Here is a 14,192-nt window from a genome sequence, read left to right as displayed (position 1 = left end):
GAGCTGGTAATTCCATCCCGTGGAGTTGCGGGGCGGAGACTGCTCTCCGCGCAACTTCGCGGAGACGACGTTGCCGGAGGCAGGTATTTTTGCTGCTTCCGGGTCCTCCCCGAGTATGCTCTGCCTCTGTCCTCACGCGAGGAGCGTTGCGCTTTGAGCGGTTCAACTGAAACCCAAACTAACCACGAACACCCTCTGCGTAGCCTCTCCTGCTCCTTGTTGCCCACAACATAAAGCCAAACCTCCTGGTAGATGCAAAGGGCTGAGTAAGGAAGAGACATTGCAGTTACTTTGTGTCCCCAGAAGACAGTGGACCAGGACAAACAGTGCTGTTTATTGTGTTGACTCCCAGAATATTATCTTTAGCTAAATCTCACCCCCTAGTTTACCCCATAGTTTCAGATTTGGATCCAGCCTGACTACGTGGATATCAAATAGGCTTCTTATGTTAGTCATGGGCAAAGCAAAACTCTTGGTTTTTCCCCTTTGAATTTGCCTGTTCCCCACTTTTTCCCATCTCAGTAAATGATCCCTTCACCTATTAGTTAAAGCAAACACCTCTTTACTTAAACACAAATATCCAGTCGGTCAGCAAGTCTTGTCACTTCAGCCTCAGACCTCTAGTTCAAATCTCTCCACTTCTATTTATTTCCATGACCCCTTCCCTTGCCCAAGCCATCATTTTTTAGTTGAACAACCGCAATGGCCCCTTTACGGGTCTCCCTACTCCCGTTCCTCCCCCTGCAATAATTCACCCAGCAGCCCAAGCAAGTGATGATCTTAAAAAAAAAAAAAAAAATCATAACATGCTCCTATTTCAACCTTTCTGTGGCTTCCCGTTGCTTTTGACATAAAATCCAAACTCCTTATCATATCCTACAAGGCCCTACATGATTTGGCTGTTGCTACCTCAATGATCTTGTTATTTTATTTGCTTTCTTTTAGATTGCCCCTCGTACTAGAATTTAAGCTTCATGAAAACATCTTATTTTTTGCTATATCCTCTCTTGTCTCCTACCACATATACTAAGTGCTCAATAAATTTTTTTTAAGTATTTATTTTTAGAGAGGGGAAGGGAGGGAGAAGGGGAAACAATGTGTGGTTGCTTCTTGCACGCGTCCTACTAGGGACCTGGCGTGCAATCCAGGCTTGTGCCCTAGCCTGGGAATCAAAACCCGGACACTTGGGTTCACAGGCCAGCACTCAATCCACTGACCCACACCAGCCAGGGCTCAATAAATATTTTTAATAATTGCAAAATGCATGCTGTAGAGGGATTTGTGAAATAACTAGGTAATAGATTAGACTAGGTAACCAGCAGGGGTGCAACATTTGACTATTTTCAGAGTACCAACTAGGTGACATGGAAGATTGAGATTTCTTGGAGGAGCTTAAAGTATTATACTGTTGACATTCACAAAAATATCCAAGGCAGAGTGCGGTGTCATGGGAGAAGTTACATGGCTTTGTGGCTTCCAAAGGAATAATCAAGTGTGTCTGAAGATAATATTGGGAAATGCTCTCTGAAGGAGTTGTTTGATCTGTGGCTTTAAGGAGGCTGTGAGCGTGGGGTTGGTATTCTAGCCAGAAGGAATGTATTCTGAATGTGTGGCAATTAAAAAATTAAAAGTTTTAATCTGACGGAACTGTTGCCTGCTTGGGTAGCACTTCCTCCAGCTAAACACTTTACCCAGGCACCAGCTTGATATATATAGCTCCACACTCAGTCAATATATGCACTTGGGTGAATTAATTTGGACAGATAATTTAGCCTTTCTGAACCTGGTCTGTGAAACATAATACTACCTTGCAAAATGGTTGTGATTTTTCAGTGAGACAGCATATAAAGTTCTCGGCATGGTCCTTGTTATGTAGTCAGTTGGGCTAGCTCATACCAATTCAGTGTAAACATAGATAAGGATGTACCCAAGCTTAACTCATACTCTGCTAGCCAGCCTTGGCTGGTGTGGCTCCGTTGAAGCATTGTCCCAGAACTGAAAGGTTGCGGATTCAATTCCTGGTAGGGCACGTACGTACCTGGGTTGTGGGTTCTATCGACAGTGTGGGCGCATATAGGAGCCAGTAGATGCTTTACTCTCGAATCAGTGTTTCTCTCACCCTTGCTCTCTCTTTAAAAGCAATGAAAAAAAATGTCCCCAGGTGTGGGGGTTGGGGGGGCAGGACAAACAACACTCTGCTAGCCAAGGGAGCTAGCAGTTATTTCCCAAAGCAGCTTCCAGGGTCTGAAGAGCTAGAACCTTTGTTATGGTTGTGGTTTGGACTGTTGTTTCTAATAGCACAATAGTCTACACTACAATACCTCAGTGCATGCAATGAAATTATAGTAATGAACAAGACAGGCAAGGTTCTTACATCTCATGAAGCTTATAATCTTTGGGGAGGGGTAGGTAGGACAGACAGTAAGAAGTTAAAAATAAATTCCCGTGGTGATAAGAGCTATGAAGAAAGTAAAATAGGTTACTGAGATAAAACTGACATGAGGCTTGGGAAAAGGCAGCCAAGTCAGGATCAATGGTCAGAGAAGGCTTCTGTGAAGAGGTGACATTTTTGAGCCAGTCACTGAATATCTTGAAGAAGCCATTCCTAGGAAGCTTTGGGGGAAAAGAGATCTAAGCAGAGGGAACGTTTAAAGGCTCTTAGGATAAAAATATGATACAATATACAGGTGATGTGTTATAGAATTATACACGTGAAACCTATGTAACTTTAATAACCAATGTCCAATAAATTCAATTTAAAAAGAATTATATAAACAAACAAATAAATAAATAAAAATAAAGACTCTTGGAGGGAATGAGCTTGGCCAGTTGTCTAGATCATAGATACAAGGGTGAGTAGCAGGAATTAAGGTGAGAGAGGTGGGCATAGCCCTTAGTTTGGTGAGCAAGCTAAGGAGTTTGTATTTTATTCTAAGTGCTATGAGATGCAGCTGGCGCATGTAAGCAGGTATTCTTATTAAATCTCCACCGATGGCCAAGCACACCACACTGGTAATTCCTGCCTTGCTAAACGAACCACATTGAGTTCATGGGGGCAGGTTATCCATATTAGATAGCCCTAGGTCATGGGGAGTCCTGGAAAATAGCCTCTAGATTCTCTGGGACCAAAAAACCCCCACAAAGAATAGAGAAGAAAATCATCCCTATTTCTACCATGCAGAAATAACCATCACTAAATAATGGTATTGGGTTGGCCCAAAAGTCTGTTAGGTTTTTTTCCGTAAAATAAAAGACATTTTTCATTTTCACCAGTAACTTTATTGATTTGGATATTTTGAGTATGTCAGCTGTCTCCTACACGGTATAATGTTGATTGCTTGCAGTTAGCATCTGGATTTGATTGCTGTCAACTTCAAATGGTCTACACAGCAGTGGCTCATTATCCAGTGACAAATCTCCAGCACGAAACTTCTCAAACTATTTTTGACATCAGTCAGTCCAGCACCTTCTTCATGTACTGCACAAATCTTGTTTTGCATTTCAGTTGTTTTTACCTTTCTTGAAATAATAAAGCATAATATGCCAAAAATACTGTGTATTTTCTTCCATCTTCAGTATTAAAAAAGCTACACAAAAATTCACCAATTTTAATAAGCGTTTTTGTAGCGCACACTTACATGACAATCTAACAAAATTGTTTCAAATGAAGTTAAAGACAACTAAGCACTACTAGAGCCACCTTATGGAGAAAAGCCAAACGAGCTTTCTGGCCAACCCAGTGTATTTCCTTCTAGTTTGTGTTGTTTTGTATAATAGAAACCATATTATAAAAACAACTTTGCATGCTTAACGTTTTGTCCTAAATCATTTTCCTTTGTCTTAAAAGATAATTATATTTCACTGTGTGACTGTACTGGAATTAATGATTATCTCATAGTTAGACATTTAGATTATTGTAATTTTTAGTTATGAATAACAATAGTATGAATATTATTTGAATCAGTTTTTTGTCCCCCTTTCCCCACTTTTAACTCTTCTACTCCTCTCTTCAAAGCCTGAAAGTATACAGCTGTACCTTTTAAGCAACCAAATAAGTTGGAGAAAGAAACGGTGCCTCTGAAGTATCCTCCCACCTGCATTTTTAGATCAGTAAAAATGAAGTATTTTGCTTCTGCTTATTAGCAAAGAGCCAAAGACCATTGTAAGATACAGAACTGTTAAGTCATAAACCTTTAAACAGCTTCTGGCATGGAATAGGAAATCTGTTTTTAGATTCTATATAACATAACTAATTTTGGAATATTTTGTGTTTCCATTGAAATGTTTAAACCATGGGAACGCATAAATTCCTTCTATAAAACATTTGAAAGAAGCAGAACTGAATCAGTGATTTTTACCTAGCATTGAAACAAATGCCCTTATAATGTAAAGTTTATTAAAATTAAGTTATCACTTTATTGGGTTGGCCAAAAAGTCTGTTTAGTTTTTTTCCATAAGATAAAAGGCACATTTTTCATTTTCACCAAATACTTTATTGATTTGGATATTTTGAGTATGTTGGCTATCTCCCGCTATTGGCTTCTAGTGGTAGAGGCCAGCGGTGCTGCTAAACGTCTGCCAATGCATAAGACAGCCTCACAGCAAAGAATTATTTTACCAAAATGTCAGTAGTACCAAGAAACTTTGCAAACCATTTTTGACACTTTTGATCAGTCACAGCACCTTTTCCATACACTGCACAAATCTTTTTTGCACTTCAGTTGTATTTTTACCTTTCTTGAAATAATAAAGCATAATGTGCCGAAAATGTTGCATATTTTCTTCTCATCTTCAGTATTCAAACAGCTAAACAAAAATTCACCAATTTTGAATTTGATCAAGTTTTTTTTTAATGCACACCGATATGACAGCTGTCACAATACAGGCTAACAAAATTGTTTCGAATGAAGTTCAGGACAACTAAGCACTACTAGAGCCACCATATGGAAAAAACTCAGCAAACTTTTTGGCCAATCCAATATTTAGCTCAAAGGAGAGAGTCTTTTTCCCATGCGAAAGTAAATTCTTGGGGAATAGAAATAACCCAAAAGAGTCAGCAGGACAAACCATAAATGAAAGGAATGAATTCATTTGCTACATTAGGTTAATTTTGAAGCTCCTCTGGAACCTCAGTTTAGGTGAGAGTATTACTGTTTTCCAAAATTAATTGAGGCAGAGTCAGGCAAAGGAAAATGATTTATTTCAGATTCAAGACTTTTTTTATGAATGGATTTGCAAAATAGAAAAAAATCCTTTACTGCTAAGGTATTTATAAATTGTTTATTCATTAAAAATTAATATATTAAGCAGACCATAGTTTTAGATACCCTAATTTAACTAAAACCAACATCTTAAGTATTTTTATATTTGTCTTTAACAAAAAAATAATTAAGAAAGTAGAGGTAATCACTACTATCTTATTCCAGCATCAAGCTTGCTGAGATAGTTGGTGTACTAAGTGCCATTTGGGTTAGCTTGGAAAGGTTTTAAAAAGTACTTGTTTTGAACAGAGGACATTTTTCTCTTCGTTGCTTTATGTAGAGAGGAAAGGAGAGAGAAGCATCAATGCCAGAAGGAAGCATCAGTTGGTTGACTCCCACACACACCCACACCTCGGATCAAACCCACAACCCAGGCACGCGTCCTGATGGGGAATTGAACCCGCCCCGCAACATTTTGGCTACGGGACAATGCTCCAACCTCCTGAGCCACACCAACCTGGGCCAGAGTTTGATTTTGAAATATAGTGGAAATACTTTTAGTAGAAATAAGGTTGTGGTAAAACTTGCTTGTGTTTATGAACTTGGAACATTTCACTAGGAGAGGGTTATCCCTAAAATAAATAGTCTTAGGCGGTAAATAAGCAAGGGGTTAGTCAATGGGTTGATGTATTTTTCTTGCTGCATATTCACAGGAATTTAAGATTTCGAAGTTAGGTTTTATTCAAGTCATATGGTAGCCTCTCTGTAGTCTTACGAGGAGTAGAATAAAATGCTGATACAAGAAGATGGTTTTTCCTGGGAGTGCAGAGTGTAGACCATACTAAAGGTGGGAAGAGGCTGAAAGCTGGTTCTTGACCGAACGTGACTTGGTGAGCTGGTGATGAAGATTTGGTTTGGAGGAAGGTTACAGAAGAGGAGTTTTCCTGATCCTACCCATGAAACCACTCTGCAGGCACTCTTCTTCTTGTCCCTTGCATGTTTCTTTTGTCCCTTACCTGTTCCATATGGTCATCTAGATGTCTTTGAAGATAAAAAACCCCCGAAGGAGAATCTGCTCTCAAAAGCCTCACAAGGAAAGAGGAAGAGGGGCTGCAATGATCCTGGGGGCCCAGCAGATGGTCTAGCAAAAAAGAAAGTGGCCAAGGTAACTGTTAAATCCGAAAACCTCAAGGTTGTAAAGGATGAAGACTTCAGTGATGCGGAAAATTTCAGGTGAGAGGTTTTGATTGTTCCTGTCAGGAAAGTGTGATTAATAAAACCTGTTCTTTTTGCTTGTTGCTAGGATCCATGGAAAAGATTGGATCTTTAAGCTCTTCTAGATAGAGCTCAGACTGCTAGTTACAGCTAGAAAGAATCTTAGTGATTGAATACTTTGCCTCCCAAAGTTTTCAGATGAGGACAGTGACAGCTTGCAGAAAAGTGATTTATTTGTGGTTACACAGATAGTGGGAAAAACCAGCTGAGACCTAGGTCTTCAACTCCTGGTCCTGTGTTCTTTCTGTTACTTAGAGATCCTACATATAAAAAATATTTACCTGCCATTCCAGGTTTCTCTCATACTACTCTCCTCGAGCACACTTTCCTCCCACCCAGCTGAACTTCCCATCATTCACTCAGCACATGCTCATACTTGGCTACTTCTGAGTTGTGCTTATATGCTCCTTCTGCCTGAAGTGCTTTCTTCCATCTTGAAGATGCAGATCAGAAGCCATCTACAGACTTAAGATATTTTCTTTTTTAAAAAAAAAATATTTATTTATTTTTAGAGGGAGAGGAAGGGAAGGAGAAAGAAAGGGAGAGATACATTATTATCAATGTGTGAGAGAAACATTGGTTGCTTCTCGCACGCCCTCTATCGGGCAAGCCAGGCATGTTCCCTGATGCCGACTTGAACCAGCAACCTTTTGCTTTGCCAGCCGATGCCCAACCCACTGAGCCACACCAGTCAGGGCCAGATTTAAGATAATTTCAATTTAGGATGGTTTCGTTGGGAAGTAACCCCAGCATAAGACAAGGAAGGTCAGTATTACACATTAGCAACTATTTAGTCTTGAACTGATGTCTTGCTAGCCTCTTATCTAAGTAGCTATCAACTTAACTAACTAGATGTCCAGGTTTATGTTGTTATTTATGACATACCTACATATAGTCACATCCCCGCTTATCTTGAAGTTACAGTTCTCCTTCAGTCTCCTTATATCATATTTCCTGGGGTGAGCAGGGGGGAATCTTCCGAGTTGGCCTGTAGTAGGATCAGCAAGTGCAAATTCCCTCTTCTTTCTGGCGTCCAACTGTATATACACACATATCACAGCTTTTACTTTTAGAATTCACATTATTACTGTGATTTCTTGTAGCTTTTCCTGTCCCATTTCTCCAGACATAGCTATATTTTCCTTCACACATCCCTAGGCTGTAAGTTTATAGTATTCTTTCTGTTTCAGTAGCACATCTAATCTTAGACTAATCAGAGCACATCTTGGTGAGAACTTGAGAACCATGCTGGTGGTGCAGAGGAGGCTCAGAGCTCACAAATGATCTTTAAATAATTGCAACAGATGTTCCATAAATAAAAGGAGTCCTTAAAATCCCATTTAACTTAAGTGTAATACTAGGATGTTTGCATCTTCTTCATCTTCCTTCCTGTGGTCTTTGCACAGGGACTTTACAAGTGCCTGCAAGAAGGTGCACCAACCAAAGAGAGAGGCTGCCATGGACAAAGACAGCCATGAAGGAGATGATGAGGAGGAAAGTGAAGATGATTGGGAAGAGGTAGAAGGTAAAGCGTCTTTCTTTGCTTTCAGAACCTATTTTTCTGTTTAATTCTGTTTGGAGTCACGTCACTGACTGCAATCCTATTGTTTTCTTTTCAGACTGATAAGACCAAAGATAAGATTGCAGTAGGGACTTGCTTTTCAAAGAAGGAAAAATTCAACACCAGGTTACTAGAACAAGCTGTATATTCTCTTCCTTTGCTGGATGTTAATGGAGTATATTACGAAATAGAGAGTCAGTATCACTCCAGAAAGAGCAGAGGCTTTGAAAGAAAGAGCACAGACTTGGAAAGAGTTAGACCTGGGGTCAGAGTCCAGCTGTGCCACTTATGTAGCTGTGTGAGCAAGTAACTCCATCTGTCTGAGATGGGTTTCTTCATTGTTAACATTCGGTAAGCACCGAATGCTTACTATGAGCAGGCTAGGCTCTGGGGTTGTTGGGGGCGGGGCGGGGGAGGGCGTTGCAAATGTAATGAGCCTCGTACATCATATGCTTACATAAATAGCTACTGTTATCCTTGAATCCAGTTGCCTAGCATGACTTTTCCCCAAATGTCTATTTTGAAAATACTCAAATCTACAAGTTGAAAAAATACTACATGTACTCTCCATCTAGATTCACTAACTTGAATGGTTTGCCATATTGAATATGTCTTTCAGTAAGTATGCATTGTGGAAGCATTTGAAAGTAAATCATCAGACATTCTGACACTTCACTTCTAAATAAATACTGCACCATGCATTTCCTAAGAATAAAACATTTGCCCTGGCTGGTGTGGCTCAGCAGATTGAGCACTGGCCTGCAAACAGAAAGGCTGCTAGTTTGATTCCCAGTCAGGGCACGTGCCTGGGTTGCCAGCCAGGTCCCCAGTGAGGGGCACACAACAGGCAACCACACGTTGAGGTTTCTCTCCCTTTCTTCCTCCTTTCCCCTCTGTCTAAAAATAAATAAATAAAATCTTTTTTAAAAAAGAAGACATTTGCCTACATTATAATACCATTATTGCACCTAAGTAAATGAAAAATAAATTCCCAATTGTTATACCAATATTCTTTATAGCTATTTCTTGCCCTTTTTTTCTAATCTAGGATTTATTCAAGGTGTAAGCCTTGAATTGATTATCTCTTTAGTCCCCTTTATTCTAGAACAGCACCCCCCACCCACCTTTAGTTTTGTTTTTTCATAGCTCTGCCTTTTTTCTGGAGTTCTGGCCTCTTGTTTTGTAGAATATCTCAGGATCCAGCTTGGTCTGATAAATAATCAGACATCCAGTGATGTTGTTACACTTGTTTCAGTATCCCATGTATTTCTTACAAATTGTAAATTAAGTTCAAAACTTGATTGAATTTAGATTACACTTTTTAAAATTATATTTTATTGATTATGTTTTTACAGTTGTCCCAATTTTTCCCCAGTTGCTCCCCTGCACATAGAACACCCCCACTCCCTCAGGCCATCCCCACAGCTCGTTCATGTCCATGCGTCATGCATATATGTTCTTTGACTGTTCCATTTTCTATACTGTACTTTACATCCCCATGGCTATTCTGTAACTACCTATTTGTACTTCTTAATCCCCTCACCTCGTCACCCATATTCCCACATCCTCCCTCCCGTCTGGCAACCATCAAAATGCTCTCTGTATCTATGATTCTGTCTGTTCTTCTATGTCGCTGTCCATAACAATGTTTCATTCACACATGTTCTTCAACTAATCCCTTCCCCCTCTTTCCACTATTCCTCCCTTCTCTCCTCCCCTCTGGCAGCTGTCAGTCTGTTCCATGTTTCCATATCTCTGATTCTGTTTTGCTCTTTAGTTTATTTTGCTTATTAGATTCCTCTTATAAGTGAGATTATAGGGTATTTATCTTTCACTGCCTGGCTTATTTCACTTAGCATAATACTCTCCAGTTCCATCTATGCTGTCGCAAAAGGTAGGAATTCTTTCTTATTTCTTTCTGCTATATAGTATTCCATTGTGTAAATGTACCACAGTTTTTAATCCATTTATCTACTGATGGGCACTTAAGCTGTTTCCAGCACTTGGCTATGGTAAATAGCGCTGCTATGAACGTAGGGGTTCATAGGTTCTTTTGAATTGGTGTTTCAGGATTCTTAAGGTATATTCCCAGCAAAGGAATTGCTGGGTCAAAAAGCAGTTCCATTTTTAATTTTTTGAGGAAAGTCCATACTGTTTTCCACAGTGGCTGCACCAGTCTGCATTCTCACCAACAGTGCACTAGGGTTCCCTTTTCTCCACATCCTCGCCAGCACTTGTTGTTTGTTGATTTGTTAACAATAGCCATTCTGAGAGGTGTGAGGTAATATCTCACTGTGGTTTTAATTTGCATCTCTCTGATGACTAGTGATACTGAGCCATTATCCCTTTCTAATAACTATTTCTGGGGTAATGCTCTGAGTCTCAGTCAATCTCTTGTTCCCAAATAATTTTTACTCAGCGGTTTTAGCATGCATTAATGATCATGACTGGATCAAAAATTATTATATTGAGGATTGCAAAATGGTAACAATTGGATTCTGTTATTTTATATACATTTATTACCTGAGTGATTTGTAAAGGAATTATATTTACTTTTTAGCACGAGCCTAATCTTACCTTCCTTTCAGGAATTGTAAGTTTATTTAGTCATTTATTCTAAGTATCACTATGGACCTAAAGTTGTTTTGTTTTGCTTTTTACAAATGACATATACTACCAGCTACCATCTTTTTGAGCTTCAGGTTGTCTCAGATTTGGGTAGTGGAAGCCCCTTTAAACTAGCTACCCTACCGTGTCTTTTTGACATAGCCTCACTAGTTTTTGAGAACATGTATGTTTTCTGGCAAAACAAGATGTTCTAGGCTCACTTTATACTTTCCTTGCTCCAGACTTAGAATCAACCATTTTCCTCCAAGAAGCCTTGGTTCATTTTAGTGAGAACTGATATATGGAAACCAAAATTTTGTCATTAGGAGTGTTCACTGTGAAACAGGTGCTACTGCTTCTAAGCCCAAAGCTTCTTTATAAGAGCCATTTGCTACTGAAGTGCACAGATCCATTTCAACAAATTCAGTTTATTTCAGCTAGTGCTGATAAGCGGTGTAGTGGATAAAGAGATGAAAAAGATGCATTCCATGTCATTACAAACTTACAACTAAGTCGGAAAGACACAAAGACACCTAAATCACCACCTCATACAAAACAAATTGTACTGTTATATACTAATTAAAAAATAGAGATTGTTCTCATTTGGCTTTTTTTTTTTTAATGAAAAGAATATCTACTAAAACATACACAAGTGTCAGCCCCTTGATATCAGGGGTCTGTATCTAACTCAACTCAGTATCTTTATGTCTTAGTTTCCTCCTCTTCTACTCTCAGGACTACTTCTCTGTGGGTTAAATGAGACAAATAAATGTAAAGCACTTAGCACAGTGCCTGGCAGGGTTCTTTTGTTGTTTTGTTTGTTTGTTTGTTTAGGTACTCAGCATGGAAGGAGTATTTATTTCTTCGAGTTGTCCACCTTGCACCTGTCCCTCACTTCCTCCTTCCCAGCAGAACCTCGATTTTGTTTATTACAACAGCTATTATAATTATTGTTATTGATTTTTTTAATTACTGTTGATAGAACTTAGTGAGCCTGTGCCAGGTGTTACGGGAGACAATGCAGCCTTGTCTCAATCTGTTCTGCCTGTGAAACCAGTGGAGATAGAGATTGAAACACCGGAGCAGGCGAAAGCAAGAGAAAGAAGGTAAGATTAAGCACTTGCTTCTAGAGTCCTGTCATATAATTGGCAACAGCTGTTACCTAATGAAAACTTCTGAGAAACGCATAGGAGGCCAGAGCTGAGTATCAAAGTGGTCGGGAATCTTGCGGGGGAGAACCCTGGGCTTACCTTTAGGGCCCGAATGAGAAACCTTCATGTCCTGGCTGGGGCAGGAGATGGGGAGGGGAAACCCCTCTGTATTGAACCACCTCTGTGTGCTAAGATTGTCCGTCATCTTACTTAATCTTTAGAACATTATGTGAAGGAGGAGCCAGAGGCTCAGAGAGGTTAAATACAATTTCAGGAGTCACTCCGCCAGTTAGTGGATGAGCCACGATCCAAATCCCTGTCAGGTTGACTCGAGAAGTCAGGCTTTTCTCACCACGTCACTCTGTAGGACTTGAAGCAGTGCCCCACTGCGGGAGCCTCCATTGCATCCCAACATCCCCAGGGCCTCTGTAGCTTCTGGTTGCTTGGGAATATGTGGCGCAATACCTGGTAGTTTATTGGTTAATGGGTTCCACTGTATGCTGGGCACATTATTAGCCGTGCAGAGGGAAGGTAACAGAAGTCATTCAAGAAGCATCGAATATAAAGATGCATGGGACACAGGCATGAAAGAGATTTCACATCAGAACAGCATAATACAAATGAGTGTACATGAACTGAACATAGAGGTGGTTGTTGCTAAGGAGGGAATGGGTAGTTGGGAGGTCAGGCAGGCAGAGAAGTCTTCTCGGAGTGGGTGAGTTTTAACTCATGTTCATGAGGTATGATTTGGGGCAGGTTGAGAGGAGGGCAGCCTGGGCAGAGAATGTCTTGAGCTTAGATTTGTAGGTGAGCAGCAGAAAAGTATGCAGAAAATAGGTAGCTTGTAAAAATTTACTCGAGTAGCATGGCCTTGTGCAGGAAAACAAGGAGAGCGATTCATGTGCCATCCTAAATAAAGGGAATTAACCGGGGGAATGAGTCAGGTTTCAATTTCCCAGTTCATTCTCGGATTTTTCAATGTGCACTGCAGTGAAAAAATACAAATGGAGTTTGAGACATGTCTTCGGAGGCTGATGAAACGTTTCAGTAAAGAGGTCCACGAGAACACACACAAGGTAAGGGCGGGCATGAAGGGAAAGGACAGCATTGCTCTTCATCAGGGCAGGGTGCTATCGCGGAAAGAACTTGGGCTCTCAGTCAGTGAAACCTAGGTCCTATTTCTCACTCTCCTACTCATTATGGGACCTTGGCAAGTTTCTTCTCTCTGAGGCTTAGTTTCCTCATCTTTGAAGGAGGAGATAGTTATAATGTCTTCCTCAGAGGGTGGTTGTGAGGATTAAGCAAATGTCACATGTAAAGTACGTAGCACAATGCCTGGCATGGAGCATGGGCTAACAGACACCATCCATCTCTTTTTTCAACTATTTAATAACATTAATTCTGATCTCAGCTGAAGTCACTGACTCTTGACTTCATCTGGTAGTTATTGAACATGATTTATGGACCTAGCAAGGTTCTTGGCATTGTGGGGAGAGAGAGACTTGTATAAAGATTATTTCCTTCTATTAAGGAGTTTCTGATCTCACAAGATGGAACAGGAAAGACCTCAAAGCAGAGAAACTCAAGACTTGGAAGAAAGAAAGAGATCAGTGTGGGTGTGAGTAGCTGAGGAAGGCTTTATTTAGGAGGAAAAACAGCATGCTGAGATGGGAGAGGACAGGGTCTGGGGAGATTGCTCTCGCCAAGTTACAGAGGGCATGGTGGGACAACCAGTTTGCGCACATCTTGGAGGATATGTATGTTGGAGGCCTGACGGGAGTGAGGCAAGGGAGGACTTTGATTTTTCTTCTGATTGGCAGTGGGCGGCCAGAGAGAGTAGTGATAGAATAGATGGAAGAGGCACTCCACAGCAGCCACAGAAACCGAGAGGTGAGATGCACACCTAGCAAGGACAGTGAGGGGCTGAGGCAGGAGCTGGAGTGCTGCCTACCTCGCTGCAGCCTTGGGGGGTAAATGCGAGAGCTGTGATTCTTTACCTCTTGATGTTGGAGAAGAAAGAAAGAGACCAAGATTTGAAACCGAAGTGAGGAGAGAAGGGCAATGTCATTGGTTGAAATAGGGAGGCTATGAGTGGGAAGGAAGGAAGACCAATTTTGAGGTGAAAATGATGCAAACCTATGTGTGAGAGAAGGGAAAAGAGTCACACGATAATTTCAGTAGGTTGAGGAAGGTGGTCAGATGTGAGACAGGGTGGGGTCCGAAGCAGAGCAGGTTGGTTTCAAGCACACGGGGCATGGGCAGCAATGCAGTGGGCCCTGTGCACCTTCCTAGTGGTGACTGCTACTAGCGTGTGAACAATCTTACTGTTCTTTCCCCTGATTCACTTTTTCTCCTGACACTCCTAAGCAAACCCCAGACCTTGCAGCATTTCATCCA

General features: G+C 40.6%; 1 protein-coding gene across 2 annotated transcripts in view; it reads left to right on the top strand.

The window, feature by feature from the left end:
* The window catches only part of XPC (XPC complex subunit, DNA damage recognition and repair factor), a 36,099-nt gene that overhangs the window by 298 nt on the left and 21,609 nt on the right, over positions 1-14,192 (top strand). For both annotated transcript variants that reach the window (XM_054595769.1, XM_054595768.1), the window contains exons 2-5: positions 6,239-6,434; positions 7,883-8,001; positions 11,627-11,750; positions 12,787-12,871. In XM_054595769.1, coding sequence (XP_054451744.1) covers positions 6,239-6,434; positions 7,883-8,001; positions 11,627-11,750; positions 12,787-12,871 — 524 coding nt within the window. The remainder of the gene's footprint in view (positions 1-6,238; positions 6,435-7,882; positions 8,002-11,626; positions 11,751-12,786; positions 12,872-14,192) is intronic.

The sequence above is a fragment of the Pteronotus mesoamericanus genome, unplaced genomic scaffold, assembly GCF_021234165.1.
Source record: "Pteronotus mesoamericanus isolate MK-2021 breed Mesoamerican mustached bat unplaced genomic scaffold, CSHL_Meso_final scaffold_54, whole genome shotgun sequence".
Lineage (NCBI taxonomy): Eukaryota > Metazoa > Chordata > Mammalia > Chiroptera > Mormoopidae > Pteronotus > Pteronotus mesoamericanus.
This window is presented reverse-complemented; position numbering and strand designations above follow the sequence as displayed.